The sequence below is a fragment of the Piliocolobus tephrosceles genome, chromosome 10, assembly GCF_002776525.5.
Source record: "Piliocolobus tephrosceles isolate RC106 chromosome 10, ASM277652v3, whole genome shotgun sequence".
NCBI lineage: Eukaryota > Metazoa > Chordata > Mammalia > Primates > Cercopithecidae > Piliocolobus > Piliocolobus tephrosceles.
In genome coordinates, this window is record NC_045443.1 from 110,101,104 (window position 1) to 110,127,983 (window position 26,880).

Sequence of the window (26,880 nt, forward strand, 5' to 3'; positions counted from 1 at the left end):
CAGGCATATGCCACCATACCCTGCTAATTTTTGTAGTTTTGGTAGAGATGAGGTTTTGCAGTATTGCCCAGGCTGGTCTTGAACTCTTGGGCTCAAGTGATCCTCCTATTTCAGCTTCCTGAGTAGCTGGGACTACAGGCACACGCCACCACGCCCATCTAATTTTTGTATTTTTTTGTAGATATGGGGTTTTGCAATGTTGCCCAGGCTGGTCTTGAACTCTTGGGCTCAAGTGATCCACCCGCCTTGATGTGCGAAATGTGGTGGCTTTAATTTCAGAGTTCAAATTGATGACTCTGGTAAGTTAAGTGAACTGATTTCTTTTTTTTTTAAATTATTTTTGTTTATTATACTTTAAGTTCTGGGATGTATGTGCAGAACGTGCAGGTTTGTTACATAGGTATACATGTGTCATGGTGGTTTGCTGCACACAACAACCCATCATCTAGGTTTTAAGCCCTGCATGCATTAGGTATTTGTCCTAATGCTCTCCCTCCCCTTTAATGCATCAGTGAAAAAGTGATGATAGGCTGGGTGTGGTGGCTCACTCCTGTAATCTCAGCACTTTGAGAGGGTGTGGCAGGCGGACCACTTGAATCCAGGAGTTTGCCCCCCATCCCCAGACAGTGTGTGTGATGTTCCCTTCCCTGTGTCCACGTGTTCTTATTGTTTGGTTTTCTGTTCCTGTGTTAGTTTGCTGAGAATGATGGTTTCCAGCTTCATCCATGACCCTGCAAAGACATGAACTCATTCTTTTTTATGGCTGCATAGTATTCCATGGTGTATATGTGCCACATTTTCTTTATCTAGTCTATCATTGATGGGCATTTGGGTTGGTTCCAAGTCTTTGCTATTTTAAGTAGTGCTGCAATAAACATACATGTGCATATGTCTTTATAGTAGAATGATTTATAATCCTTTGGGTATATACCCAGTAATGGGATTGCTGGGTCAAATGGTATTTCTGGTTCTAGATCCTTGAGGAATCACCATACTGTCATGCACAATGGTTCAACTAATTTACACTCCTACCAACAATGTAAAAGTGTTCCTATTTCTCCGCATCCTCTCCAGCATCTGTTGTTTCCTGACTTTAAGTGAACTGATCTCTTTCCTGAAACTAACTTGGGTTGGAGAATGTCCCTGATGGGAATGTGCTGCGTTCCCATTGCACTCTTCTATGTCACTTACCCATTGACAATGTGATCTCTTTCGTTTGTTTTCTCCTCATCCGTTTGACAGAAAACTTCAAAAACAAGGATTCTGGCATATTTACCTTCGCAGTTTTCCCCAGCACGTAGCACAGTGCCTGGTACACGGTACAAACTCCATAAATGTTTGTTGAATGAGTATTTACATTTAACTCATGTTTACATCATTTTATTTTCCTGTTCTGTTTTATGGGAATGATTATTCTATGCTTTTTGTAGGACTACAATTTATAAGTATTTGTGGAATGAATGAGTAAGTGAATGACTGGGCAAATAAAGTCCTTTTAGCCACACTATGTCTGAACAGCTTGCTGACATAGATATGATTTCCCATTTTCCAGCTGAGGGACCTAAGGGAGGTTAAGTAAATTGTTCAACCTTCATGCCACAGTTTTTTTTTGTTTGTTTTGTTTTCTTTTTTTCCTTCTGAGACAGGGTCTCACTTTGCTGCCCAGACTGGAGTGTAGTGGTGCAATTATAGCTCACTGCAGCTTCCAACTTCTGGGCTCACGCCATCCTCCCACCTTAGCCTCCTGAGTAGCTGGGACTACAGGTGTGCACCACCATACCCGGCTAATTTTTTATTTTTTGTAGATATGGGGTCTCACTCTGTTACTCAGGTTGGTCTTGAACTTCTGAGCTCAAGCAATTCTCCTGTCTTGGCCTCTCAAAGTGTTGAAATTACATGCGTGAGCCACTGTGCCTGGCTCGTACCACAGATATTGATTGAATTCCAGCACTGGGGAGGGGTGTAGAATAGAACATTCTCAGTCCTTGCTCAACATTGCTGAACACAGACTTGAATTTGAGTTTATTCTCTCATCCCAGGCATTGGGTTAGGCTCTGAAGACACTGGTGAACAAGACAGATAGGGTTACTGCCTTTAAAGGGAGCTTCTAGTTGAGAGAAGGAAAACAGTGATGAAAAGCATCAATGAAAAAGTGATGATAGGCTGGGCATGGTGGTTCACTCCTGTAATCTCAGCGCTTTGAGAGGGAGAGGCAGGCAGATCACTTGATTCCAGGAGTTTGAGACCAGGCTGGGTAACATGGTAAAACCCCTTCTCTACAAAAAATACAAAAAGTAGCCGGGTGTGGTGGTGCACACCCACAGTCATAGCTACTCTGGGGGTTGAGGTAGGAGGATTGCTTGAGCCTGGGAGGTTGAGGCTGCAGTGAGCTGAGATCACACCGGTGCACTTCAGCCTGAGCAACAGGAACCTGTCCCAAAAGAAAAAAAAAATTGATGATAAACATAATGAGTCAGAATTTTGAAATCTCAGCCTCACTGTTGCCTTTCTTGTCCCCCACCTGCCTAGATAATAAAAGGCAGCATTTCAGCAGTCATTCATTTCATTATGTTCACTTCATTTCACTTTCATAAAGCCTCATGAGGTAAGATGGGGAGATACAGAAGTTTTAGAAATCGCTCATCAAAATTGAATGGAAAACCAATTTTTCCAAAATTTTTTAGTGCAGAAAATTTCAATTATAATCAAAATTAGAGAGAACGGGATAGTTATAGCAGTATACCTGACACCTAGCATTAACAACTGTTGATATTATGGCCAATCATTTTTTTTGAGACGGAGTCTCGCTCTGTTGCCCAGGCTGGAGTGCAATGGCCAGATCTCAGCTCACTACAAGCTCTGCCTCCTGGGTTTACGCCATTCTCCTGCCTCAGCCTCCCGAGTAGCTGGGACTACAGGCGCCCGCCACCTCGCCCGGCTAGGTTTTTGTATTTTTTTTTTTTAGTAGAGACGGGGTTTCACCGTGTTAGCCAGGATGGTCACGATCTTCTGACCTCGTGATCCTCCCGTCTCGGCCTCCCAAAGTGCTGGAATCACAGTCTTGAGCCACCGTGCCCGGCCTATTATGGCCAATCTTTTTTGACTATGCCCCACTCACTCCCCCAGCCCTGACTTGTCTTGAAGCAAATAATTCTTTTTTTTTTTTTTTGAGATAGAGTCTCACTCTGTTCCCCAGGCTGGAGTACAGTGGCTTGATCTTGGCTCACTACAACCTCCACCTCCCGGGTTCAAGCGATTCTTGTGCCCCAGCCTCCTGAGTACCTAGGATTACAGGCGAGCACCACCACGCCCAGCTAATTTTTATAGTTTTAGTAGGGACGGCATTTTCACTATGTTGGCCAGGCTGGTCTCTAACTCCTGATCTCAGGTGATCCGCCTGCCTTGGCCTCCCAAAGTGCTGGGATTATAGGTGTGAACCACTGTTCCCGGCCTTGAAGCAAATCTTACACATCTTTCATCTGTAACTATTTTATTTCAAAAAATTATAACCTGAATAGCATTATCATATCTAAAACTATTAACAGTAATTCCTTAATATTAACATATATCAGTCACTATTCACATTTTCCTGATTGCTACACACACACACACACACACACACACACTTGCAATTTGTTTTTTTTTCCTTTTTAGACAAAGTCTCGCTCTGTTGCCCAGGCTGAAGTACAGTGGTGCGTTCTCAGCTCACTGCAACCTCCACCTCCTGGGCTCAAGTGATTCTCTTGCCTCAGCCTCCCGAGTAGCTGGGACTATGGGTGCCCGCCACCTCGCCTGGCTAGTTTTTGTATTTTTAGTAGAGATGGGGTTTCACCATGTTGGCCAGGCTGGTCTCAAACTTCCGACCTCAGGTGATCCACCCACCTCGGCCTCCCAAAGTGCTGGGATTACAGGCATGAGCCATTGTGCCCGGCAGCAATTTGTTTGAATTGGGAGTGCTTTCTTCCACCTTGATTATGAAAAAATTTCAAATGTGTATAAAACAGATTCATATAAAGGATCTTGATATGCCATTATCAGCTTTATCAATTATCCCTGACATATTTTTTATTTATAAATATTTCAATATTTGTGGAATCCTTAAAAATGTACCCCATAACCCAACATTGTTCATATTATACCAGTTGTCTTATAATTAAAAAATATTTTGTTCAATAATTTTTCAGATAAGCTTCACACACTGTGGTTGGCTAAGTCTCATAGTATTTCTGTTTTAAAAATCTTAAGGCTGGGTGTGGTGGCACACAGCTGTAATCCCAGCACTTTGGGAGGCCGAGGTGGTTGGATCATGAGGGCAAGAGATTGAGACCATCCTGGCCAACATGGTGAAAACCCGTCTCTATTAAAAATACAAAAATTAGCTGGGCGTGGTGGTGCATGCCTGTAGTCCCAGCTACTCGGAAGGCTGAGGCAGGAGAATCGCTTGAACCTTGGAGGCAGCAGTTGCAGTGAGCCGAGATCGCACCACTGCACTCCAGCCTGGGGACGGAGTAAGACTCCATCTCAAAAAAGAAAAAAAAATCTTAAGTCGTTTTGAATACTTTGACGCCCCTTCCATCTCTCTTGCTCTGTCTTCCTTCCCCATCTCCCTTGTCTTTTCTGCTGTTGAAGAAAGCAGATCCTTTGTCCTGAGAATTACTTATAGTCTGGATTTTGCTGAGTGCCTCTCTGTGGTGGACTTAACCATGTATCCATCCCTTATATTTCTTGGAAGTTGATATATCTAGATACTTTATTGGATATAAGTTTTCTTTGGCAAGACGGCATGTATGGTGGTGTATCAGGAGGTGCTATGTCCTGTTGTTTCTTCTCTGATTTTCTTAGCAGCTCCTGATCATTATTACTTAGATCCATTAATTCATAAGGGACTGTATGGTAGTGATATTATGATTTTATCATTCCTCTTCATTTGTTAGGTTGAAATATTTCTATAAAAAGCTTTTCATTGCCGAGAAATCATTGTTGATTTCTTCCTTCTTACTAAGCAGTTTTCTTTTTCTTTTCTTCTTCTTTTTTTTTTTTCTGAGGCAGGTCTCGCTGTGTTGCTCAGGCTGGTGTGCAATGGCGCAAACACACAGTCGCGAACTTTTGACCTCGGGGGATCCTCCTGCCTCAGCTTCCTGTGTAGTTGGGACCACAGGTGCATGCCACCACGCCTGGTGATTTTTTTTGTAGAGATGATGAGGTCTCACTTTGTTGCCCAGGCTGGTCTTGAATGTCTGGGCTCAAGCAATCTTTCTACCTCAGCCTCCTGAGTAGCTGGGACTACAGGCACATACCACCATGCCCAGCTAATTGTTTTATTTTTATTTTTAGTAGAGATATGGTCTTATTATGTTGCTCAGGTTGGTCTCGAACTCCAGAGCTCAAGTGATCCTCCTGCCTCAGCCTCCCAATGTGCTGGGATTATAAGTATACAACAGGCGTGAGCCAACAAGCCTGGCCAGATTTTTTTTCCTGATTTGAAATCTATTATGGGTTCAATTGATACTTCCAAATCAAACTCAGGGCTTCCAGATTTTTACTAACCTCATTGATCTTACCCATGTATCTCCTTTCTCTAGTGCCAAAAATCCTACTTCTTGAAGCCATAATAAGATTATTCATTTGTTTTATCCCACATTACACACAGCAATCTCAGAATAATGACTTCCCAATAATATGATTACTGAAAACAGTTTAATATTTTTCAAAAAAAATCCTTCAAAAATGTGTAGTCAAGTTACTGTATGCTGCTGGGCACAGTGGCTCACGCCTGTAATCCCAGCACTTTGGGAGGCCAAGAAGGGAGGATCGCTGGAGCTCAGGAGTTTGAGACCAGCTGGGGCAATACAGTGAGACCCTGTCTCTACAAAAGAAAATTAAAAATTAACCAGACATGGTGGCACGTACCTGTAGTCCCAGCTATCGAGAAGCTGTGGCGAGAGTAGGCTTAAGCCCAGGAGTTTGAAGCTGCAGTGAGATATGATTGTGATACTGTACTCTAGGGTGACAGAGCAGGGACTCTGTTTTTAACAAATATATATAAAAAAACTTCCTGTGCCTTAGATTCATTTGTAATCGTCCTTCTCTCTGTGTGGCTGTATGCTGACTGGGTACATGGTTAGTTTATTTGTTTCATTTAAAAAATCTCTTTCTGTTAAGTTTTATTTATAATTACACAGATATTGACTTTGATAGTCAAATTGAAAAAACAAAGTATATTCAAAGAAGTCTGCCTTCTGTCCTTGTCCTTTCCTGTCTATATTTTAGCCATAGTATGAAAAGTTATGGTTTATCATTACATTTCAAAAATATAAGACGATATTCCCATATCCCATTTTTTTCTTAAGCAATAACATAACTTTATGTACTTTTTTCTAACCTTGCTTTTTTAAATGTCGTGGACATCACTCCATAGTAGTGTCTAGAGATAGTCTTCATTCATTTTTTTACTGTATAGTAATCCATTGTGTAGTTGTACCATAGTTTATTCAACCTATTGATGGGCATTTGGGTAGTTTCCAAATGTATTCCAAAGAGAATTACAGTGAATAGCCTTGTGTATGCATCCTGTTTTACTTTTGCTGACTATTGGTAATATTAACATTTTTTATGTTCTGTATTATAAAATGGTGGTTATTCATTTATAACTTTTATTATACATGACTTTGGTTAGCATGCTTTAACTTTTTAGTATAACATTTGCAAACTACTTGTTTTAATTAAAATTTTGGTTAAATGTAAAAAATAGTGAGCTATTTTGTAATCTAGATTCAGTAGACTCTTATACTTCCTTTACAAATGATAGCTGAGTTGATCATTTGTTTAAATGACCATGAACTTAAAAATTACAGCATTTTTTAAAATAAATTTTTTAACATTTTAAAATTATTTAAAATAATAGACACACAAAGTAAAAAAAGAAGAAGAAGAAGAAGAAAAGAGGGTCTCGCTATGTTGCCCAGGCTGGTCTCAAACTCCTGGGCTCAAATGATCCTCCTGCTTTGGCCTCCTAAAGTGTGAGCCACCACACCTGGCAAAAATTAATTTCTTTAAAACAAAAACATTACACGTTATCTGGTACCATGGTAGCTTCTTTAATACTAGGTTCACTTAGAGCAAAGCTTAGGAACAAAGTCAGACTTTCACGAAGGGCTTGTGTGGCAATGGGGTATTTTTTGCAAATTCCATTGGTGGGGCAAGATGTGAGTTAGAAGGAACTCTTAGCCTGACTCTTCTGGCCATGGAAAAAGATGGTTGGTTCTAAATGCTGACCTGATGATTTCACACTGTCACATCTCAAATTGTGGTCATCTTTTATACATTATTAACAACAAAAGGGAAAAATTGAGTTGACTTTAGGAGGAAGTGGAAAATAACGAGATCATATCTATACTCTACAGGCTCTCCATAGAGGTCAGACTGAGGTGGTAAAATTGTTGTGCACTAAATTAGGGCGTTAACGTTTCATGGAAATTGAAGCTATATCTAAATAGCTGATGGCCTGCTTTCTAGATCTCCTATGTACCTGCTTCTCAAATTCAGTCTGTTTTAAAAAATTGCTCTTTGAGGTTGGAACCAGGGAAATAAGGCTGAGAACAGAATAAGCCATTATCGAAAAAATTAGAAACTTGAAAGCAGATACTCATAATTTAAATCCTCTGAAGCTAAAGTTGATCCACAATAGTAAAGCATTATCATTTTAGTGATTGTACCTTAGTTGTTTCCTGGAAGATGATAAATTTGGAATCACTTTCTTCTTACAGCATGCTCTGATAGTCTTTAGAACAAACCAGAGCTCTAAATTGCAATGCCATTGGTAATTTAACTCTGATTTGTTTCTATGCCCGGCTCCTGGTGTTCTGTAAAATTCTACATGTCATTTCAGGTATCTTTATCCAGAAGACATTGCTTTTGCCTTTTATGCACTTTAAAATGTGAAGTCTCTTGTGAAGCTCTTTGGTTCTTTTTTCCTTTGCTGCTGAAATAAATTCAGGTTGATGATTTTCTTCTAGGATGTGTTGTGTGATCTAGACATTGCAAACCCAAGTCTTTGAATATTTTTTTCCCTACAGATTGCCTATTTCTTTTTTATTAGTTATTATTATTATTATTTTTGAGATGGAGTGTCACTCTGTCACCCGGGCTTGAGTGCAGAGGTGTGATCTCAGCTCACTGCAACCCCCACCTCCCGGGTTCAAGTGATTCTTGTGCCTCCGCCACCCAAGTAGCTGGGATTACAGGCATGCACCACCACTCCCAGCCAATTTTTTTGTATTTTTAGTAGGGATGGGATTTCTCCATGTTGGCCAGGCTGGTCTCAAACTCCTGATCTCAAGTGATCTGCCTGCCTTGGGCTCCGGAAGTGTTGGGATTACAGGCATGAGCCACCATGCCTGGCCAATTATTAATTTTTTTTAAAGAGATGGGGTCTCGCTATCTTGCCCAGGCTGGAGTGCAGTGTCTCTTTACAGGCACTGTCGTAGTGCACTGCAGCCTTGAACTCCTGGGCTCAAGTGATCCTCCTGAGAGGCTGGAATTACAGGCATATGCCACTGTGTCCAACAGATTGTCCATTTGTGATCTGTGTAAATATCTCTCACTTCCTGCCGTATCTCTGCTCAAGAATGTAAAGAAATGGATAATATTTTTAGATTTGTTGAAATAAAGTAAAGTTCTGCTCAAATGAGACTGACACTAACTAAATGAAAAGGCCAGTTATAATTCTGTAATTTTGTGTCTGCAGTGTGTGTGTTATTGTACACTTGAATCGGCCGTGTGCATTGTGGTGAAGTCCATATTTGCATGGTTATATTGAAAAGGTTTTTGGGCCGGGCATGATGGCTCACGCCTGTAATCCCAACAATTTGGGAGGCTGAGGTGGGTGGATTACCTGAGGTCAGGAGTTCAAGACCAGCCTGGTCAACATGGCGAAACCCCATCTCTACTAAAAAATACAAAAAATTAGCCAGGCATGGTGGCAGACACCTGTAATACCAGCTACTAGGGAGGCTAAGGCAGGGGGAATTGCTTAAACCTGGGAGGCAGAGGTTGCAGTGAGCCGAGATTGTGCCACTGCACTCCAGCCTGGGTGACAGAGCAAGACTCTGTATCAAAAAAAAAAAAAAGAAAAAAAAAAAAAGAAAAGCTTTTTGCCCTCTCTCTGTGCCTACTCTCCCTGTTGAGTCCTGTAGGCCTGAGCTGCCAGGTGGCACTGTGGGCTGAGACTGCAAGGCACTGCAGGACCCAGGTTGTGGATGGACAGTCTCTCGGGCTTTCTTCTTTCCATTCGTCTTCCTCCTTTAACCCCACTCTGTATCCAGTATCCTTGCTCTCCATACACCTCCTTCATTCTTTTTCCTTCAGTAGATTTTTCTGCCTCTTGACTTACAACCCTACTTGTAGCCCCTTTCAGATACTGAAACTAGCAACTTTCAGTCTTTGTACCAAAGTCTCAGAGATTCTCATTGACTCAGATGCCATCCATCTCTAGTCCAAAGAACAATGTCAGTGACATGATCATGTAGAACAAAAGTGTCTGCTGTGGACACATTTGGGGAGAAATAGTTTTCAGTGATGAGGGTTGTAGCAAGTTGGGCAGATGTCCCAAAAATATCTACCAAAAACTGTAGACACTGCTGGTGGCAGTGACTTATTCTTTGATTCATTCAGCAAATATTGATTGAACATGGACTCTATGTCTGGTTCTATTCTAGGTTTTGGAGATGGAGCAGTGAACAAATCAGTCTTTATGGAGCGTACAGTCAAGTGGGAGAGACAGGCAGTAAACAAAGAAGCAGTTCAATGTTCGATCTGTGAGATGGTGTTAAGTGCTACAGCGAAAACAAAGTAGTGTAAGATTAAAAGGGTGTTTTGATAGGCCTTTACTGTTTAGGTCTCTTTGATAAGGTAGCATTTGAGCAAAACTCTGAGGGAAATAATGGAGCCAACCATGTATATAACCTCAGGGAGAACATTCCAGGTAGAGGGAACAGCGAGTGCAAAAGCCCTGAAGTGGGGGTTTGTTTACCATGTTGCACAATCTGCACACAGGCCAGTACAATTGGAATGGTTGGGAAATGTACAAGACAGAAGTTGAAAAGGCCAGGTGCATTGGCTCATGCCTACAATCCCAGCATTTTGGGAGGCTGAAGTGGGAGGAGTTTGAAATCAGCCTGGGCAATGGAGCCAGACCTTGGGTTCTCTACAAAAAAAAAAAAAGAAAAAAGAAAAAAAAGAGCTGGGCATAGTGGTGCACACCTGTAGGGAGGCTGAAGCAGGAGGATCGCTTGAACCCAGGAGTTCGAGGCTGCAGTGAGCTATGATTATGCCACTGCACTCCACCCTGGGTGACACAGTGAGACCCTCTCTCAAGAGGGAGATAGAGGTGGAGCAGTGGTGGATGGGTCCCATCATGAAGGGCATTGTGGGTCACTGGAAGGCCTTTTGCTTTTACTTGGAAGAAGATGGAAAGCTTGTGAAAAGTTTTGAGTACAGAAGCAAGGGGATCAGTCTGGCTGCTGCATGGAGGACAGTCTATGAGGGGTAGGTGGAGGTAGGGAGACCAGGAAGGAGGCTGTTGTAATCATCTGAGCAGAAAAGTGATGGTGCTTGGCCCAGGACAGCAGCAGTAGAGGTGGTTGGGTTCTAGAGCTATTTTGAAGGTAGAATTGCCAATATTTGAAGGTGGATTTGATAGATCATGTAGCATGACAGAACTGAGTCAAGGATAAGATGAACACTTTTGACTTGAGCAACTGGGTAGGATGGAGTTGCCATTTTCTTGGAGTGGAAGACTGGAAGGAACGGTCTTTGGGGGAGGTGATCAGCTTTTATTTTGGATATGTTGAAGTTTCAGTTGCCTGTGAGACATTCAATTGGAAGATGATTCTTCAATGAATTTTATGATATTACAGTTGGGATTGTGCTAGAATGTTCTTCTTCCCTCACTTCTTCATTTGGCTAACATCTCTTCATTCTTCAGTCCCCAGCAAGGAAACCTTCCTTGATTCCCATCCCCATGCTTGGGCATTCTTCCTGTTATATGTGTGTGCATAGCAACACATCCCTTCCTTTATAGTACTTATCATCCTTGAAGCTCATAAATAATTTGTGTGGGTATTGGTTTAATATGCTGTGAGTCCACAGAAGCAGATAACAAAGAAAGGTCTGTTGGAATAAAGAGAGGTTTTATGGCTGGGTATGGTAGCTCATGCCTGTAATCCCAGCATTTGAGAGGCCGATGCAGGCTGATTGCCTGAGGCCAGGAATTCGAGACCAGCCTGGCGGTGAAATGGTTTTACCAACATGGTGAAATCCTGTCTCTACTAAAAATACAAAAATTAGCCAGGCATGGTGGTGAGCACCTGTAATATCAGCTATTTGGGAGGCTGAGGCAGTAGAATCACTTGGACCCAGGAGGTGGAGTTTGTAATGGGTCGAGATTGCACTACTGCATTTCAGCCTGGGCGACAGAGTGAGCTTCTGTCCCCCTCCAAAAAAAAAAAAAAAAAAAAAAAAAAGGGCCGGGTGCGGTGGTTCACGCCTGTAATCTCAGCACTTTGGGAGGCCAAGACAGGCGGATCACGAGGTCAGGAGATTGAGACCATCCTGGCTAACACGGTGAAACCCCGCCTCTACTAAAAAATACAAAAAACTAGCCAGGTGAGGTGGCGGACGCCTGTAGTCCCAGCTACTCGGGAGGCTGAGGCAGGAGAATGGCATAAACCCAGGAGGCGGAGCTTGCAGTGAGCTGAGATTTGGCCACTGCACTCTGGCCTGGGCGACAGAGCAAGACTCCGTCTCAAAAAAAAAAAAAAAATTAAAAAGAGGTTTTGCTCAAATGAAACTGATAGGGAATAATAAAGAGGCACAGTTTGATCCTACTGTTCTATGTCTGCTATTTGCATATTTCTTTTTTAAAATTTTAACTTTTTTTTAAGAGACGGTGTCTCGCTATGTTGCCCAGGCTGGTCTTTATTTTATTTTAAGTTCCCAGGTACATGTGCAGCCAGGCTAGTCTTGAACTCCTAGCCTCAAGCAATCTTCCTGCCTCAGCCTCCCAAAGTGCTGGGATTTCAGGCACGTGCCACTGTGCCTGGCCTATGTGCATATTTTCTAGGAAAATAACCCAGATCAGTCCACAGACCCCACAAAGACAGGCAGTCCTATTTTGTTCCCTGTAGCCCCAGAATCCAGCTGAAAGCCTGGCACACAGTAGGAACAAAGTAAATATCTGTGGCATGTTGGATCTGAGCTATTTCCTGTATCAAGAGAATAGTATTGGATTCAGACCCTCTGTGTCTGTTCAGTGAATAGCTATCTGATGCTTACAACGTATGAAGGAATGTTCTGGGCTTTGCTTTGAGATGTTCTGCTTTGTTATCCAACAGTTTGTGTTCATATGGAGTCCTTGATTGAGGTGTGGTGAAACCACAGTTTAAGTCTCATCTCTACCAACTAAGCTAGCTGGGTGGATGGATGTAGGATGTGCGTTTTAGTCTTTGAGATCCCTGTACCCACGTGCCCAAGAATTGGTAGTGCTGAATTTCAGGAAGATTTTCGTTTTTAAACCATTTTTAGATTTAAAAAATACTGCAATACCAAAAAACCTCTCAAAAGCCCCAAACAAGGAATCCCTATACAACACCTTATTACCTGGGGTTATTTTTTCCTAGGGCTTTAACACTTGTTTACCTTAGTAATTTATTTATTTCTTGTTTTAAAAGCCCAGCCTGCTGTCATGCTAGCCTGTCTTCTCTGTGGTGGTCCAAAGCTGTTTTCAGCTTGCTCTAGCATTGTGGTCATTTCACTGACAGCTTCATAGATGTCCCAGATTCTATCAGCAGCTCTGCTAACTGATGTTCTCCAGGAGAAGCTAGTGTGTCTTCACATCCACAGTCCAGTTTGATTTCTTTAAAGTGATTACATCCTGCTTAGGGGAGCTATAAATTCTACTTTGAGATGGTTAGGTTTTATGGAAACAAGACTTTAACTGCACCCCAGAGCTGTGTCTAGAATAATAATTCTTGTTGGTGATCTCTAGTGGAAATCTTCCCGCTGGTGACTAAGCAATACCGCAGGGAACAAAACCCTCAAGCAGGGCTCCAACCTCATGTTTAAAAATGCTCCAAGGTGGCAGGCTTGCCCTTTAACTAGGGTTTTCTATCTACGCCTGAGTTCCCAGACTTAGTAGAGGAGCTGCTACCTTCCTGTGGGTAGAACATTTCAGTAGTTAGAGGTTTTATTCCATAAGCTAAATGTTAATATTCTGGAGAAATTCCTTTCTTTCTGTTGGAGTATTTCTTTCTCTTTTGTTCCTTATCTCCCCACATCCCCCATGGCTTTTTTCTTGTTGTTGTTTTTGTGGTAGAGTCTCTGTTGCCTGGGCCAGAGTGCAGTGGCATGATCTTGGCTCACTACAGCCTTGACTTCCTGGGCTCAGGTGACCCTCCCACCTCAGACTCCCAAATAGCTAGGACTACTGTTGCACGCCAACACGCCTGGCTAATTTTTTCTATTTTTAGTAGCGACGGGGTTTCACCATGTTGCCCAGGCTGGTCTTGAACTCCTAGGCTCAAGCAGTCTGCCCACCTTAGTCTCCCAAAGTGCTGAGATTACATGTGTGAGCCTCTGCTCCTGGTCACCTATTTCGTTTTGAAGATGAAGAAAGTGACTCCCAGAAGTGAGAAAGTTGCCCCCAGGGATGTGACTGGCAAATGGTTGGCTGAGGTTTGAACTTGAGGACTTCTGACTCCATGTCTACCATGCCATGCTTTCTTTCACTCAGCCATTGAGATTCTCCTGCCCAGTTCTTAAGGCCCCTACTGTTTTTCTCACTCTCGCCATCTCTTCTCCCTTCCCCCTGCTTCCTAGTTCACAGCTTCCAGACTTGCTGCCTGGTTTCCTTCACTCTCCCGCATGCTCGCTGGCTTCATGCCAGCTTTGCACTTGCCTGCCCACTCCCAACTTGCCAGGTTGCCTCCCTTTCTTGCCTATACCCATCTAAATTTTTTCACCTGTTTTCAGCTTCAGCTCCTCCTTCAGTTAATTTCACGGATCTCATTCCTTAAATTCCACAGTGCATAATTAAAAATTACAGTTATAGATTTGTCTTGTACTATTTGCTGCTGTTTCATGTGTCAGACCTGTTTTTCTCCAAGGACCATGCCTTTTTATTTATTTATTCATTTTTGAGATAGGGTCTTGTTCTGTCTCCCAGGCTTGAGTGCAGGGGCACAATCAGCTCTCTACAGCCTTGAACTCTTGGGTTCGAGGGATCCTCCTGCGTCAGTCTCCAGAGTAGCTGGGACTACAGGCATGTGCCACCATGCCTGGCAAATTTTTCAATTTTTGCAGAGATGGGGGTCTCACTATGTTGCCCAGGCTGGTTTTGAACTCCTGGCCTCAAAGGATTATCCTGCCTCAGCCTCCCAAAGTGCTGGGATTTCAGGCATGAACTACCATGCCCAATGAAACCATGCCTTTTTGATTTGTTTTTCTACTTATACCCCACCTTGTTGGAGGTGGGTGGCTTACAACAGGCACCTGGAAAGGAACCATGTCTTGGATTGGTTGTATTCCCTGCGGTGCTTTGCAAGTCATGTTGGTCAGTTAGGACCTTCTAGGACCTTCTCCGGGGATGAGAGTCTCCAGCTGCCCTTCACTCCTGGATGTTGCTGTGGACTTACGCAGGAAGAGCTGCCCAAGAGAATTGGTGACAGGCTTTGCAGCATGGTGTCAGGAGGTGGTGGCTTTCATCCACCTTTATCGTTGCAAAGCTTTCATTACAGAGGATGGAACGAGAAATTGCAATGTTTCTTTGCAGAGAGGATAGAAGCCAAAGGAAAACAGAAGTTCCTTCAGTCTGGGTAGGAGGCCTGGTTTTGGAGCCTGCCCAGGTGGTTATCACTGTCTTAATAATTATTCACGGCATCAAAACCAGAGAGACCATCTGTGTGATAGCCTTCCTTAGCTTTTTTTCTCTTCTTCAGAAGGCCACAGCCATGGGTGGGGCAGGAGGAAAGTTAATGGGAGCTTTTACATTTTTATTTATTACTGATTTATTTACGAAAGTGTTTTTGGCTGGATGTGGTGGCTCACGCCTATAATCCAAGCACTTTGGGAAGTTGAGGCAGGAGGATCACTTGAAGCCAGGAGTTTGAGACCAGCCTGGGCAACACAACGAGACCCTGTCTCTACAAAAGGTAAAACAAATTAGCCAGGTGTGGTGGCGCATAGTTGTAGTCCTAGCTACTTGAGGGGCTGAGGCAGGAGGATTGCTTGAGCCCAGTTTAAGGTTACAGTGAGTTACATACAATCAGGCCACTGCGCTTCAGCTTGGGTGGCAAAGCACGAACGTATCTCTAAAACAAATAAACAAAAAACCTTTTATTATTGAAATTTTCAAACAGACCCCAAAATAGAGAAAATAGTCCAGCGGACTCCCCTTTTCCCCAATACCCAGCTTTAACACAGACCAACATTTTGTTAATTTTGCTCTCTCACCCTCTATCCCCTCCCCTGTCCAATATAAACACTCTTGTAGCTTTGTTTTTATTGTTTTTATTTATTTTTTATCTTTTTTGAGACAAAGTCTCACTCTGTCACCCAAGCTAGAGTGCAGTGGTGCGATCTTGGCTCACTGCAACCTCTGCCTCCCAGTTTCAAGTGATTCTTCTGCCTCAGCCTCCCAAGTAGCTGGCATTCCAGGTGTGTGCCACCACACCCAGCTAATTTTTGTATTTTTAGTAGAGATGGAGTTTCACCATGTTGGCCAGGCTGGTCTCAAACTCCTGACCTCAGGTGATCCGCCCGCCTCAGCCTACCAAAGTGTTAGGATTTCAGGCATGAGCTATGGCCTCCGGCCGTATCTTTGTTTTAAAAAATAATCTCTCTACTTGGTGGGCCAATAATTAAAAATATAAAATATTTAAGAAAGAAAAAAGTAAGTAAAGTAACCATACAGGTTGGTCTGGCTGTAATGTGAGTGTCATTACTTTTCTTCCCTAGGTATTTGGCTCTGTTGCTCAGAGCAGTACAGGTGAAATGGTCATTAGGGCATCGTCATGGTGCCTGGGGATGCCTGGCTCAGCCAGTTTGTTTTCTGTCTGCCTCTCTCCTTGGTCCTTTTCCTCCACTTTCATTCATGAAATTCTAGTCAAGAGCCAGGTCCAGTGGTTTTCAATCCAAGGGCTTTGGAAGCCTCTGGGCTCTATTTTGGTTATTGCAGTCACTGGGCTGCTGCTCCTGGCATTTAGGTTGGCAGGGGTCTGGGCTGGGGAGCAAGAATGTTCAGTGGCCACAAATGTAAGGGATGGTCTTACATTTACATAAGGGAGACAATGAAAACTTACCTCCTCCACAGTCAGTAGTGCTGTTGGGCACTTACTTGTACAACATGGATTAGGACATTGACTTTCTGTGGATACGTTTTAATAGTTTATTAGGTGTGTTAGGCCATTTTGCACTGCTCTAAAGGAATATCTGAGGCTAGGTAATTTATAAAGACAAGAGGTTTAATTGGCTCATGGTTCTGCAGGCTGTACAAGCATGACTCCAGCATCTGCTTCTGTTGAGGGTCTCGGGAAGCTTCTGGTCATAGAGGAAGGCAAAGGGAGAGCAGACGATCACATGGTCGGAGCGGTGGCGAGGGTGGGGTGGGTGTCACACTCTTTTTTTTTGATTTGAGACAGTGTCTCACTCTGTTGCCCAGGTTGGAGTGCAGTGACGTGATCTCAGCTCACTGCAGCCTCTGCCTCCCAGGTTCAAGCAATTCTGCTGCCTCAGCCTCCTGAGTAGCTGGGACTATAGGCGTGCATCACAATGCCCAGCTGATTTTTGTATTTTTAGTAGAGACGGAGTTTCACCATGTTGGCCAGGCTGGTCTTGGACTCCTGATCTCAAATAATCCGCCCGCCTCGGCCTCCCAAAGTGCTGGGATTACAGGCGTGAGCCACTGTGCGCGTCCACCACACTCTTTTAAACAACCAGATTGCATGTGAATTTAGAGCAAGAACTCACTGGCACCAAAACATTCATGAAGGATCCACTACCTTCCTTTAGGCCCCATCTCCAACACTAGAGGTCACATTTCAACATGAGATTTGGAGGGGACAGACATCGAAACCATATCTTTAGAGTTAATGGTTTTATGCAGTTTCTTTGGCTCTCGATCTGTTTAGACTCCTGCAGTCAGGTGACTGTAACTAGCCTCTGGTCCTTTTTGAGAGTTCACAGTGTGGTGCAAACCCTTTGGATGTATTATTTGGGAAAATGGGGTGTGTGGCAGCCTGTGTCCCTGCTTTACATTGTCCTTTTTGCTGCCTGCCCTAAGTCTCCTCATTAGCATCCCTGCCAAGGCCAGTGGAGAAGAATGGAGATGCAGTGACATTCAGCTTGACAGGTCATTAGTAGCTTTTGTGCCCCAGGGACTACTGGTGGGAGGGAGCTTGTGGAAGATAAACCCTGACAGGAATGTATTCTCCTGGAGAGCAGGGTTTATTTGATATTCTTCTGGAGCTTAGAGCCATAAGCCTGGTGCTGGGGAGGAAGCGCCCTTAGCAGATGGCATTTGGGAGCCTCTGCGGGCAGAGCATGGACAGTCACAACTTCTGAGTTGTTTGTAATTTGCAATCTCTAGATGGACGGCATCTTCTGCTATGGGAAATGAAATATGTTTAGGCAACTTGAGCCCCAGGTGCAGATGAGGCTGGGCTAATGGGTGCACTAGGGAAGGGGCTGGGGGAGAGATGTGCTGTTAGCTACTATCCATCTGTGACAGCTGTCAGCTGCTGGCAGTTAGCACCCACCTGTGCCTGGGATGCAGTGGTGCCTGTCCTGTTCTCTGTGGAAGTCTCTGGACCCAGCAGCCATCTTGACTGTGCACTGTTCAAACCCCAAGGCTGCCTGGAAGAGGTGATTGGGAACTTACTGCACGATAAGGAAAGTGCAGGACAGGCACAGTGGCTCACGCTGGTAATCTCAGTGCTTTGGGAGGCTGAGGCCAGAGGAGGGCTGGAGTCCTCGAGTATGAGACCAGCCTGGGTAACATAGTGAGACCCTGTATTTCCAAAAAGTAAAATAATTAGCCAGGTGTGGTGGTGTGCGCCTGAAGACCCAGCTACTCAAGAGACTGAGGTGTGAGGATCACTTGAACACAGGAGTATGAGGTTACAGTGAGCTGTGATCGCATCACTGCATTCCAGCTTGGGCGACAGAGCATGACCCTGTCCCAAGGGAAAAAAAGGAATAAGGGAAGCCTCTGGCAGACCTGATGATGGGTGGCCCAGCCAAAATGAGTATTGATGAGGATTTCCCTGGTCTGGAACTCTGAATTTAGTCTGGCAAAGTGTTTCATTTGTGTTGTGAGATGATTCTTGGTGTTACCCCATCACAGTAGGTAAGATGAATTAGCAAACGAGAAAGGCTTTCTCTTTTTCATCCTTATCTGGTCCTTAGATGAAGCCTGAAGAAGGTCTCCATATGGTAGTAGTAAGTCTTTAACATCTACCTCTAACGTTTGCCTGTCTTTTTTTTTTTTTTAACAAAGCCTCAGGAATGCCCCAGTATCTAAGTAGAATTTGGTAATATTTCATTTTTGTTATATTCCCTTTTCTGCTTACCTTCTATATATATAGAGTGAAATTTTTAAAAAATATGTGCAAGTAAGAGCAATTTCTTTTTTCTTTTTTTTTTTTTTGAGACAGGATCTCGCTCTGTCACCTAGGCTAGAGTACAGTGGCACAATCTCGGCTCACTGCAACCTCTGCTTCCCGGGTTTAAGTGATTCTCCTGCCTCAGCCTCCCAAGTAGCTGAGATTACAGGAGCCCACCACCACTGCCGGCTGATTTTTGTGTTTTTAGTAGAGACCAGGTTTTGCCATGTTGGCTGGGCTGGTTTCGAACTCCTAACCTCAGGTGATCCGCCTGCCTTGGCCTCCCAAATTGCTCTGGGATTATAGGTGTGAGCTACTGGGCCTGGCTGAGGCAGTTTCTTTTTGAAATATATTTTGTGAAGGAGAAAAAGCGGAGATCAGTTAAAGGAAACAAATAGCATAAGAGGTGGTATGCAGAGATGCCAAAGCATCTTGAAGGTGCTTTTTTTTTTTTTTGAAACAGAGTCTTGCTTTGTTGCCTAGGCTGGCCTGCAGTGGTGCAATTATGGCTTCCTGCAGCCTTGACCTTCTGGGCTAAAGTAATCCTCCTACCTCAGACTCTCAAGTAGCTGGGACTATAGGTGCATGCCACTATGTCTGGCTAATCTTTAAATTTTTTGTACAGGCCAGCTCTCACCATATTGCCCAGGCTGGTCTTGACCTCCTGTCCTCAAGCAAAAATACAGATTTTGATTAAGTCTGGGTAGGACCTGGGCCTGAGTTTCTAACTAGCTCCCAGGTGGTGCTAATGCTGCTGGTCTACAGACCACATGTGGAGTAGCCAGTGTAGAGTTCATGTAGCAATATTGATTTCATAGCAATAGCCAGTATCTGTGTACTTGCTTCGTTGTATTTCACACACGGTATAATGATGTACATGCATCTCATTTGACCCTCACCCCAGCCCTTTGGGGTGGAAAGGATTGCGCTCATTTCACACTGGAGGAAACTGAGGCACAGACAGGCAAAGTAGCTTGGCAAAACAGAAGGGAACTTAAGAGGCAGGCCCTGATTAGCTCAGAGATTACAAGGCCTCGTGTGTCATCCTGAACAGCTTGGACTTGATCTTGAAGGTGGAGGCAGAAGTTGAAGGGTAATTAAACAGGAATTGGAGGAAATTCACCTTGCATAGTGATTGCTTTGGCCACATGCACCCTGCCACCCCCCGACCTCAGTGAAGTGTCATGTGAAGTTGGGTTCATAAATGAAGACCTGAATGCTTTCCTGCCAAGTTTGTTTTAAATCAAGCTGCTAATTAGTCCCAGTCTTCCTCCCCCGGTATTGTATATTTTGTTGATGTCGTTTCACTTCGTTTAGTTGAAGTGATTGATTCAGTTCAGTGTTTGAATTTCTTTTTGAACCTCACCTTAATAACCTGTCTAAAAATCAAGGTTAAACCTTCTTCCTAACACAGCAGTATTGCTTGGTAAGACTGGCTCACAGTCCAAAGAAATGCTTGCCCAGAGAGGGCAAACTGCTTTAACTCCTTACCCCCGAGCTCATTAAAAAAAAATCAAATGACTGATTCCTTGTCACAGTTCTGCCTACATTAGGTTTTATTTTTGTCCAGGTTTCAGCTAATTAAACGCTTTTGTGATGAGCTTATGTCCAGGCTGAAGGTTGCATTTTGAAACTGAGAGTCAAATACCAATTTAAAGTCCAGACTTTTATACTTATTCGTGAAATTCAGATAAATGAAATGGAAATAAAACAGGGCTGCTGTGTTGTGAAATATGACTCTGTTTTTCCTTGTAGGACTCTTTGAGGGTAGCCGTTTTGGCATTTTATATATAAATTTTCTTTTCTTAGCCTACCTTTTACTTTCTTGATTTGCCTATTTGTGATTTCCCATTAAACACTAGGCTTTTTGTAAACTGATTATCCCTTGAAATTGACTTTTTTTTTTGAGACAGGATCTTGTTTTGCCACACAGGCTGGAGTGCAGTGGCTCCATCATACAATAAACAAAGAAAGAAAGAAAGAAAGAAAGAGAGAGAGAAAGAGAGAGAGAGAGAGAGACCTTGACTTATTTAAAACAAAAAAAGAAGAAAAAAAATATAGATCACAGCTGTTATTTGTATATGCTACGCCAATCCTTGCTGGGTTTCATTCTTTATAATTGTTATTTTTAAAGATTTTTCTTCTTATAAATATTCTATTTTTTCATTGTAGAAAATTTAAGGGAGAACACAGTGGGAAAAAAAACAAGAAAAGGACTTCATGATCCTGCTACTTTAGGGGAAAAGAAATCACCATTACCTATTTGGTTCTTCTCCCACTTTTTTTTTTTTCCCTGAGATGGAGTCCCCCTCTGTTACCGAGGCTGGAGTGCAGGGACGTGATCTCAGCTCTCTGCAACCTCTGCCTCCTGGGTTCAAGTGATTCTCATGCCTCAGCCTCCCGAGTACCTGGGATTACAGGGGTGCGCCATCACGTCTGGCTAATTTTTGTATTTTTAGTAGAGACGGGGTTTCATCGTGTTGGCCAGGCTGGTTTTGAACTCCTGACCTCAGGTGATCCTCCTGCCTTGGCCTCCCAAAGTACTAGGATTACAGGTGTGAGCCACTGCACCTGGCCTTCTGCCTTTTTTTTTAAGAAAAAAAAATTAAAAAATTGTTTTTCTTTTTGAGATAGCATCTCATTTTGTTGCTCAGACTGGTCTTGATCTTCTGGGCTCAAGCGATCCTCCAGCCTCAGCCTCCCGAGTAGCTGGGACTACAGATGCACATCACGGTGTCCTTATGCCATTTCTTTTGTACATAGGTGAATGCAAGCATATGATTACATCATATACTATTTTGAAGGTTTGACTTTCTTTTCACTTTGGTCATCTTTCCAAGGTGTTATTTTCCTAGTACATCTTTTTAAATGGACATAGAACATTCTTTTGTGTGAATGAACATGGTTTTATTTAGGCGGTTCTCTCCTGTTAGATATTTATATTATTTTCAGCGTTTCTCCACTGTTGCAGCGTTCAGATGAACCTTTTTTTTTTTTTTTTTTTTTTTTTTGAGATAAGAGTCTTGCTTTGTCGCCCAGGCTGGAGTGCAGTGGCACGATCTCTGCTCAAGTGATTCCTGTGTCACCTTCCCACGTAGCTGGGATTACAGGTCCCCTTGCCTGGCTAATTTTTGTATTTTTGGTGGAGATGTGGTTTTACCATGTGGGCCAGGCTGGTTTCGAACTCCTGGCCTGAAGTGATCTGCCCACCTCAGCCTCCCAAAGTGTGGGGATTACAGGTGTGAGCCACCGTGCCCAACTCAGTTGAACATTCTTTTTTTTTTTTTTTTTTTTTTTTGAGACGGAGTCTCGCTCTGCTGCCCAGGCTGGAGTGCAGTGGCCGGATCTCAGCTCACTGCAAGCTCCGCCTCCTGGGTTTACGCCATTCTCCTGCCTCAGCCTCCCGAGTAGCTGGGACTACAGGCGCCAGCCACCTCGCCCGGCTAGTTTTTTGTATTTTTTAGTAGAGACGGGGTTTCACTGTGTTAGCCAGGATGGTCTCGATCTCCTGACCTCGTGATCCGCCCGTCTCGGCCTCCCAAAGTGCTGGGATTACAGGCTTGAGCCACTGCGCCCGGCCCAGTTGAACATTCTTGTAGCTATTGCATACAACTGTGAACATTTCCTAGAATGAATTCCTTAAAGAAGAAATGCTGAGCCAGGCTTTTTTCTTTTACTGTGACTCTTTGACACGTGATAATATTGACTTTTTCTTTCTTTCCAGACACTACAACAGCAGGAGTGCAAACTTCTCTACAGCCGAAAAGAGGGTCAAAGGCAGGAAAACAAAAACAAAAATAGATATAAAAACATCCTGCCCTGTAAGTATCAATATTCCTCTCAGTAATAGTCACTCTTGGAGATTTTGATTCCTAGCACCTCTGTACTTTTCCTCAGGGTCGTGTGCTCTTGTTAGCACATCTGAGGCCTTAGCTTTTTTAATTGCAAGCAGTTTCCAAAATAATCAACCATGGTGGGGGTTGATGGCTTCATTCACTGAGCTCCTGTGATGCTGATTACTGAGTAAAGTTGCCACTAGGTGGCTTTGTCTGCGATTGGTTCCTTCTGTTAATTAATTTTCTGTCTGCCCAAGATAGATCATCTCAAGGCTTGAGATCTCTCAGTGTCAGGGACCTCAGGGTGCCAGATTTGTGTCTTGACTCCTCCTCACTGGGCCTGTGAGTCCTGGGTAAGGCCTGTCTCCTTTCTGGGACTCAGTTCCCTTATGTGGGAAACAGACAAACACCTCCTGAGGGCTCTTAGAACCGTTCTGCTTGCTGATCCCCTGAGCTCAAGTTACTGGAGAAAGGGTATATACCTAAACTTTGCTCAGAAGAAGACTTTGTGGGCTGGGCGTGGTGGCTCACTCCTGTAATCCCAGCACTTTGGGAGGCCAAGGCGGGCAGATCACCTCTGATCAGGAGTTCAAGACCAACCTGGCCAACATGGTGAAACCCCATCTCTACTAAAAATAGAAAAATTAGCCGGGTGTGGTGGTGGGTGCCTGTAATCCCAGCTACTCGGGAGGCTGAGGTGGGAAATTGGTTGAACCCAGGAGACGGTTGCAGTGAGCCGAGATCGCGCCATTGCACTTCAGCCTGGGCAATAAGAGTAAAACTCTGTCTCAAAAAAAACCCGGCTGATTTTACAATTTTTTTTTTGTAGGCCAGGTACAGTGGCTCACGCCTGTAATCCCAGCACTTTGGGAGGCCGAGGTGGGTGGATCACCTGTGTTTAGGAGTTTGAGAGTAGCCTGGCCAACATGGTAAAACCCTGTCTCTACTAAAAATTGCAAAAATTAGCCAGTGTGGTGGTGGACGCCTGTAATCTTAGCTACTTGGGAGACTGAGGCTGAGGCCGGAGAATCACTTGAACATAGGAGGCAGAGGTTGCAGTGAGCCGGAGGTGCAGTGAGCACCACTGCACTCCAGGCTGGGCGACAGAGTGAGACTCTGTCTCAAAACAAAAAACAATTTAAAAAAATAATAAATTTTTTTGTAGAGCAGGGTCTCCCTATGTTGCCCAAGCTGGTCTTGAACTCCTGGGCTCAAGTGGTCCTCCTGCCTCAGCCTCCCAGACTGTTGGGATTACCAGCGTAAGCCATTGTGCCTGGCTGTACCTTCTGTAATACCCAAATGCCACCTGGCAAAGCCCAAGTTGAATCATGAGGAAAAAAGGCCTGGAAGGATGTAGACCTTCTTTTTTTCTACTTATTTATTTATTTATTTTTGAGACAGGGTCTTACTCTGCTGCCCAGCCTGGAGTGCAGTGGTATGATCATGGATCACTGCAGCCTCAACCTCCCGTGCTCAAGTGGTCCTTCCTACCGCAGCCTCCAATGTAGCTGGGATTAGAGGCACGTGCTACCATGCCCAGCTACTGCACTCTACAATATCCATGTAGATATGATATACATATATACCATGTATATGTACATATTTTTTGTAATTTTTTTTTTGTAGAGACAGGGTTTCGTCATGTTGTCGAGGCTGGTCTCGAATTCCTGAGCTCAAACGATCTGCCTTCATTGGCCTCCCAAAGTGTTGGGATTACAGGTGTGAGCCACTGTGCCCGGCTGTACCTTCTGTAACACCCAAATGCCACCAGGCAAAGCCCAAGTTGAACCAGGAGGGAAAAAGCCCTGGAAGGATGTAGGCCTTGCATGAGGATCTCAGAAACTGCACTAAACCAGTCACAGTTCCTCTCTCCCGAGGTCTAACTCTATGCTGAACTTTTGCATTTTTATCTCACTTAATCCATATCACATGCACAGGAAGGAGGCATTCTTAGTATCCTGGTTTCCTAGACCATTTTAGCAGGTTATAAGTGAAGGGGAGTGGGTGGGAGAACTGGCACTAGAGCCCCCAAAGTTACTGTTCTTAGCATCACACTCTAATGCAGGGGGTTCTCCATTGATGTGCTGTGCAAGGCAGTGCATTGAGGAGAAAGGAAGGAACATTTACAACTTCTCTTTATTTATATCCTTTCCCTAAAAAAAAAAAAAAAAAAAAGAAAAAGAAAAATTTATCTGAGGCCTAGATTGATTGCAGTGAGTGCATGATGTTTTATTGATTGATTGATTGTTTATAGAGATGGGGGTCTCACTGTGTTGCCCAGGCTGATCTGGAACTCCTAGGCTCAAGCAATCCTCCTGCTTTGGCTTCCCAAAGTGCTGGGATTACAGGCATGAGCGACTGCACCTGGCTATGCATACTGTATTTATCCAACTTACAAATAAGGCTTGCTTGCATATAGTGCATATGTGTATATATTTCAGCATTGAAAAACTGTGTGATTGGGAGCCATGATCAAATTTGGAGAGCACTGCTCTCATGTCTTATGAGGTCAGAACCATTTTGTCAAATCTTGTAAACCGTCCTTTGTGTGTGTCTATGCATGAAACATAGTTGTTCTCTTTCTGCATGCATATGTACATATACATGGTATATATGTATATCATATCTACATAGATATTGTAATGTGTGTATGTGAGGATGGGGGAAAGTGGAGGCATTCGTAATACTGAGAAAAGGCAGTGAGGAATTTGCACAGAAGCAGTTTGAGCTGCAGCATGGTACTAGTGACCTTGAGGAAGCCTTATCCTTTTTTTTTTGGAATTTATTTTTTCAATTTTTAGAAATAGAGTTTCACTATGTTGCCCAGGCTGGTCTTGACCTCCTGGGCCCAAACTATCCTCCTGCCTTGGCCTCTCAAAGTGCCGGGATTACAGGTGTGGACCACCGTGCCTGGCCACCTTGTCCTTTCTATGTCTAAGTTTTGACGTCTGCTCAGGGGTCTAATGGTATTTATATGGTATAAAGTGTATGGGAAAGTGAAGGGACCAATGGTATGCAGTATCTAAATAGAACATCGCTTTGCCCTCCCTTAAAGGTCTCGTTTAGATGTTTCCTCTGATGAACATCTCATTTCCTTAAAGATGAGGAGTCTGAAGCAGAAAGGATATTCTTCTTTTAAGACACATGACTGTCTTACTAATTCCCATTGCAAAATATGTTGTGTAGGTAGAGCACTCAGATTTTTATATCAGTAATGGACTTTTGTACACAATTTGGACAGTTGATACTATCGGAGCCTTGTGATATTCCACTGCATTATGCTTCACTAAAAGATACCTGGCTGGGTGTAGTGGCTCACACCTGTAATCCGAGCACTTTGGGAGGCCAAGGTGGGCAGATCACCTGAGGTCAGGAGTTCAAGACCAGCCTGGCCAACATGGCGAAGCTCCATCTCTACTAAAAATACAAAAATTAGCCAGGTGTGGTGGCACGCACCTGTAATCCCAGTTACTCAGGAGGCTGAGGCACAAGAATTGCTTGAGCCCAGGAGGCAGAGGTTTCAGAGAGCTGAGATAGTGCTATTGCACTCCAGCCTGGGTGACAGAGGAAAACCCTGTCTCAAAAAAGAAATTAAAAACAACAGTAACAACAAAAACCCTCTTTATTATGGAAGTTTTCAAATATATTCAAGAGCAGACAGAACCCCATGTACCCATCACCCAGCTTCAACAATTATCAACTCATGCACAGTCTCGGTTTCATCTATACTCTGATCCATATCTCCTCTTTCCTTGAATTATTTTGAAGCACATCTCAGACATCATGTCATATATCTATACTTCGTCTTCTTTTTTTTAAAACTCCCCCTCCCCTTTTCTTTTTTTTTGAGACCGAGTCTCACTCTGTCGTCCAGGCTGGAGTGCAGTGGTGTGATCTCGGCTCACTGCAATGTCCGCCTCTCGGGTTCAAGCGATTTTTGTGCCTCAGACTCCTGAGTAGCTAGGATTACAGATGTGCACCAACATGCCTGGCTAATTTTTTCATTTTTAATAGAGACAGGGTTTCGTCATATTGGCCAGGCTGCTCTTGAACTCCTGAACTCATATGATCCACCTGCCTTGGCCTCCCAAAATGCTGAAATTACAGGCCTGAGCCACTGTGCCCAGTCCAAAATTTCTTGGTTTGAAACAATTGGAACTCATAAGAAGTTACACAAATAGCAGAGAGAGTTTTCTTGTACCGTCTCTCAACTTCCCGTATACCCAGTGATAACATCCTATATACCCATAGCATCTGCTCAAAACTAGGAAATTGTGAAGATAGCATTATGAGAGGCATCAGGCAGTGTTCATGCTACTGTTGTGCTTACCTGGGCTTTAATTTTTCTGTTTTTTTTTTTAATCATTAAATGAACAAAACTTGGACTA

At 43.6% G+C, this 26,880-nt stretch overlaps 1 protein-coding gene across 2 annotated transcripts in view; it reads left to right on the forward strand.

Annotated features, from left to right (window-relative positions):
• PTPN11 (protein tyrosine phosphatase non-receptor type 11) overlaps positions 1–26,880 on the forward strand; it is a 99,224-nt gene that overhangs the window by 38,828 nt on the left and 33,516 nt on the right. For both annotated transcript variants that reach the window (XM_023203824.1, XM_023203831.1), the window contains exon 7: positions 22,381–22,477. In XM_023203824.1, the coding sequence (XP_023059592.1) occupies positions 22,381–22,477 (97 nt within the window). The remainder of the gene's footprint in view (positions 1–22,380; positions 22,478–26,880) is intronic.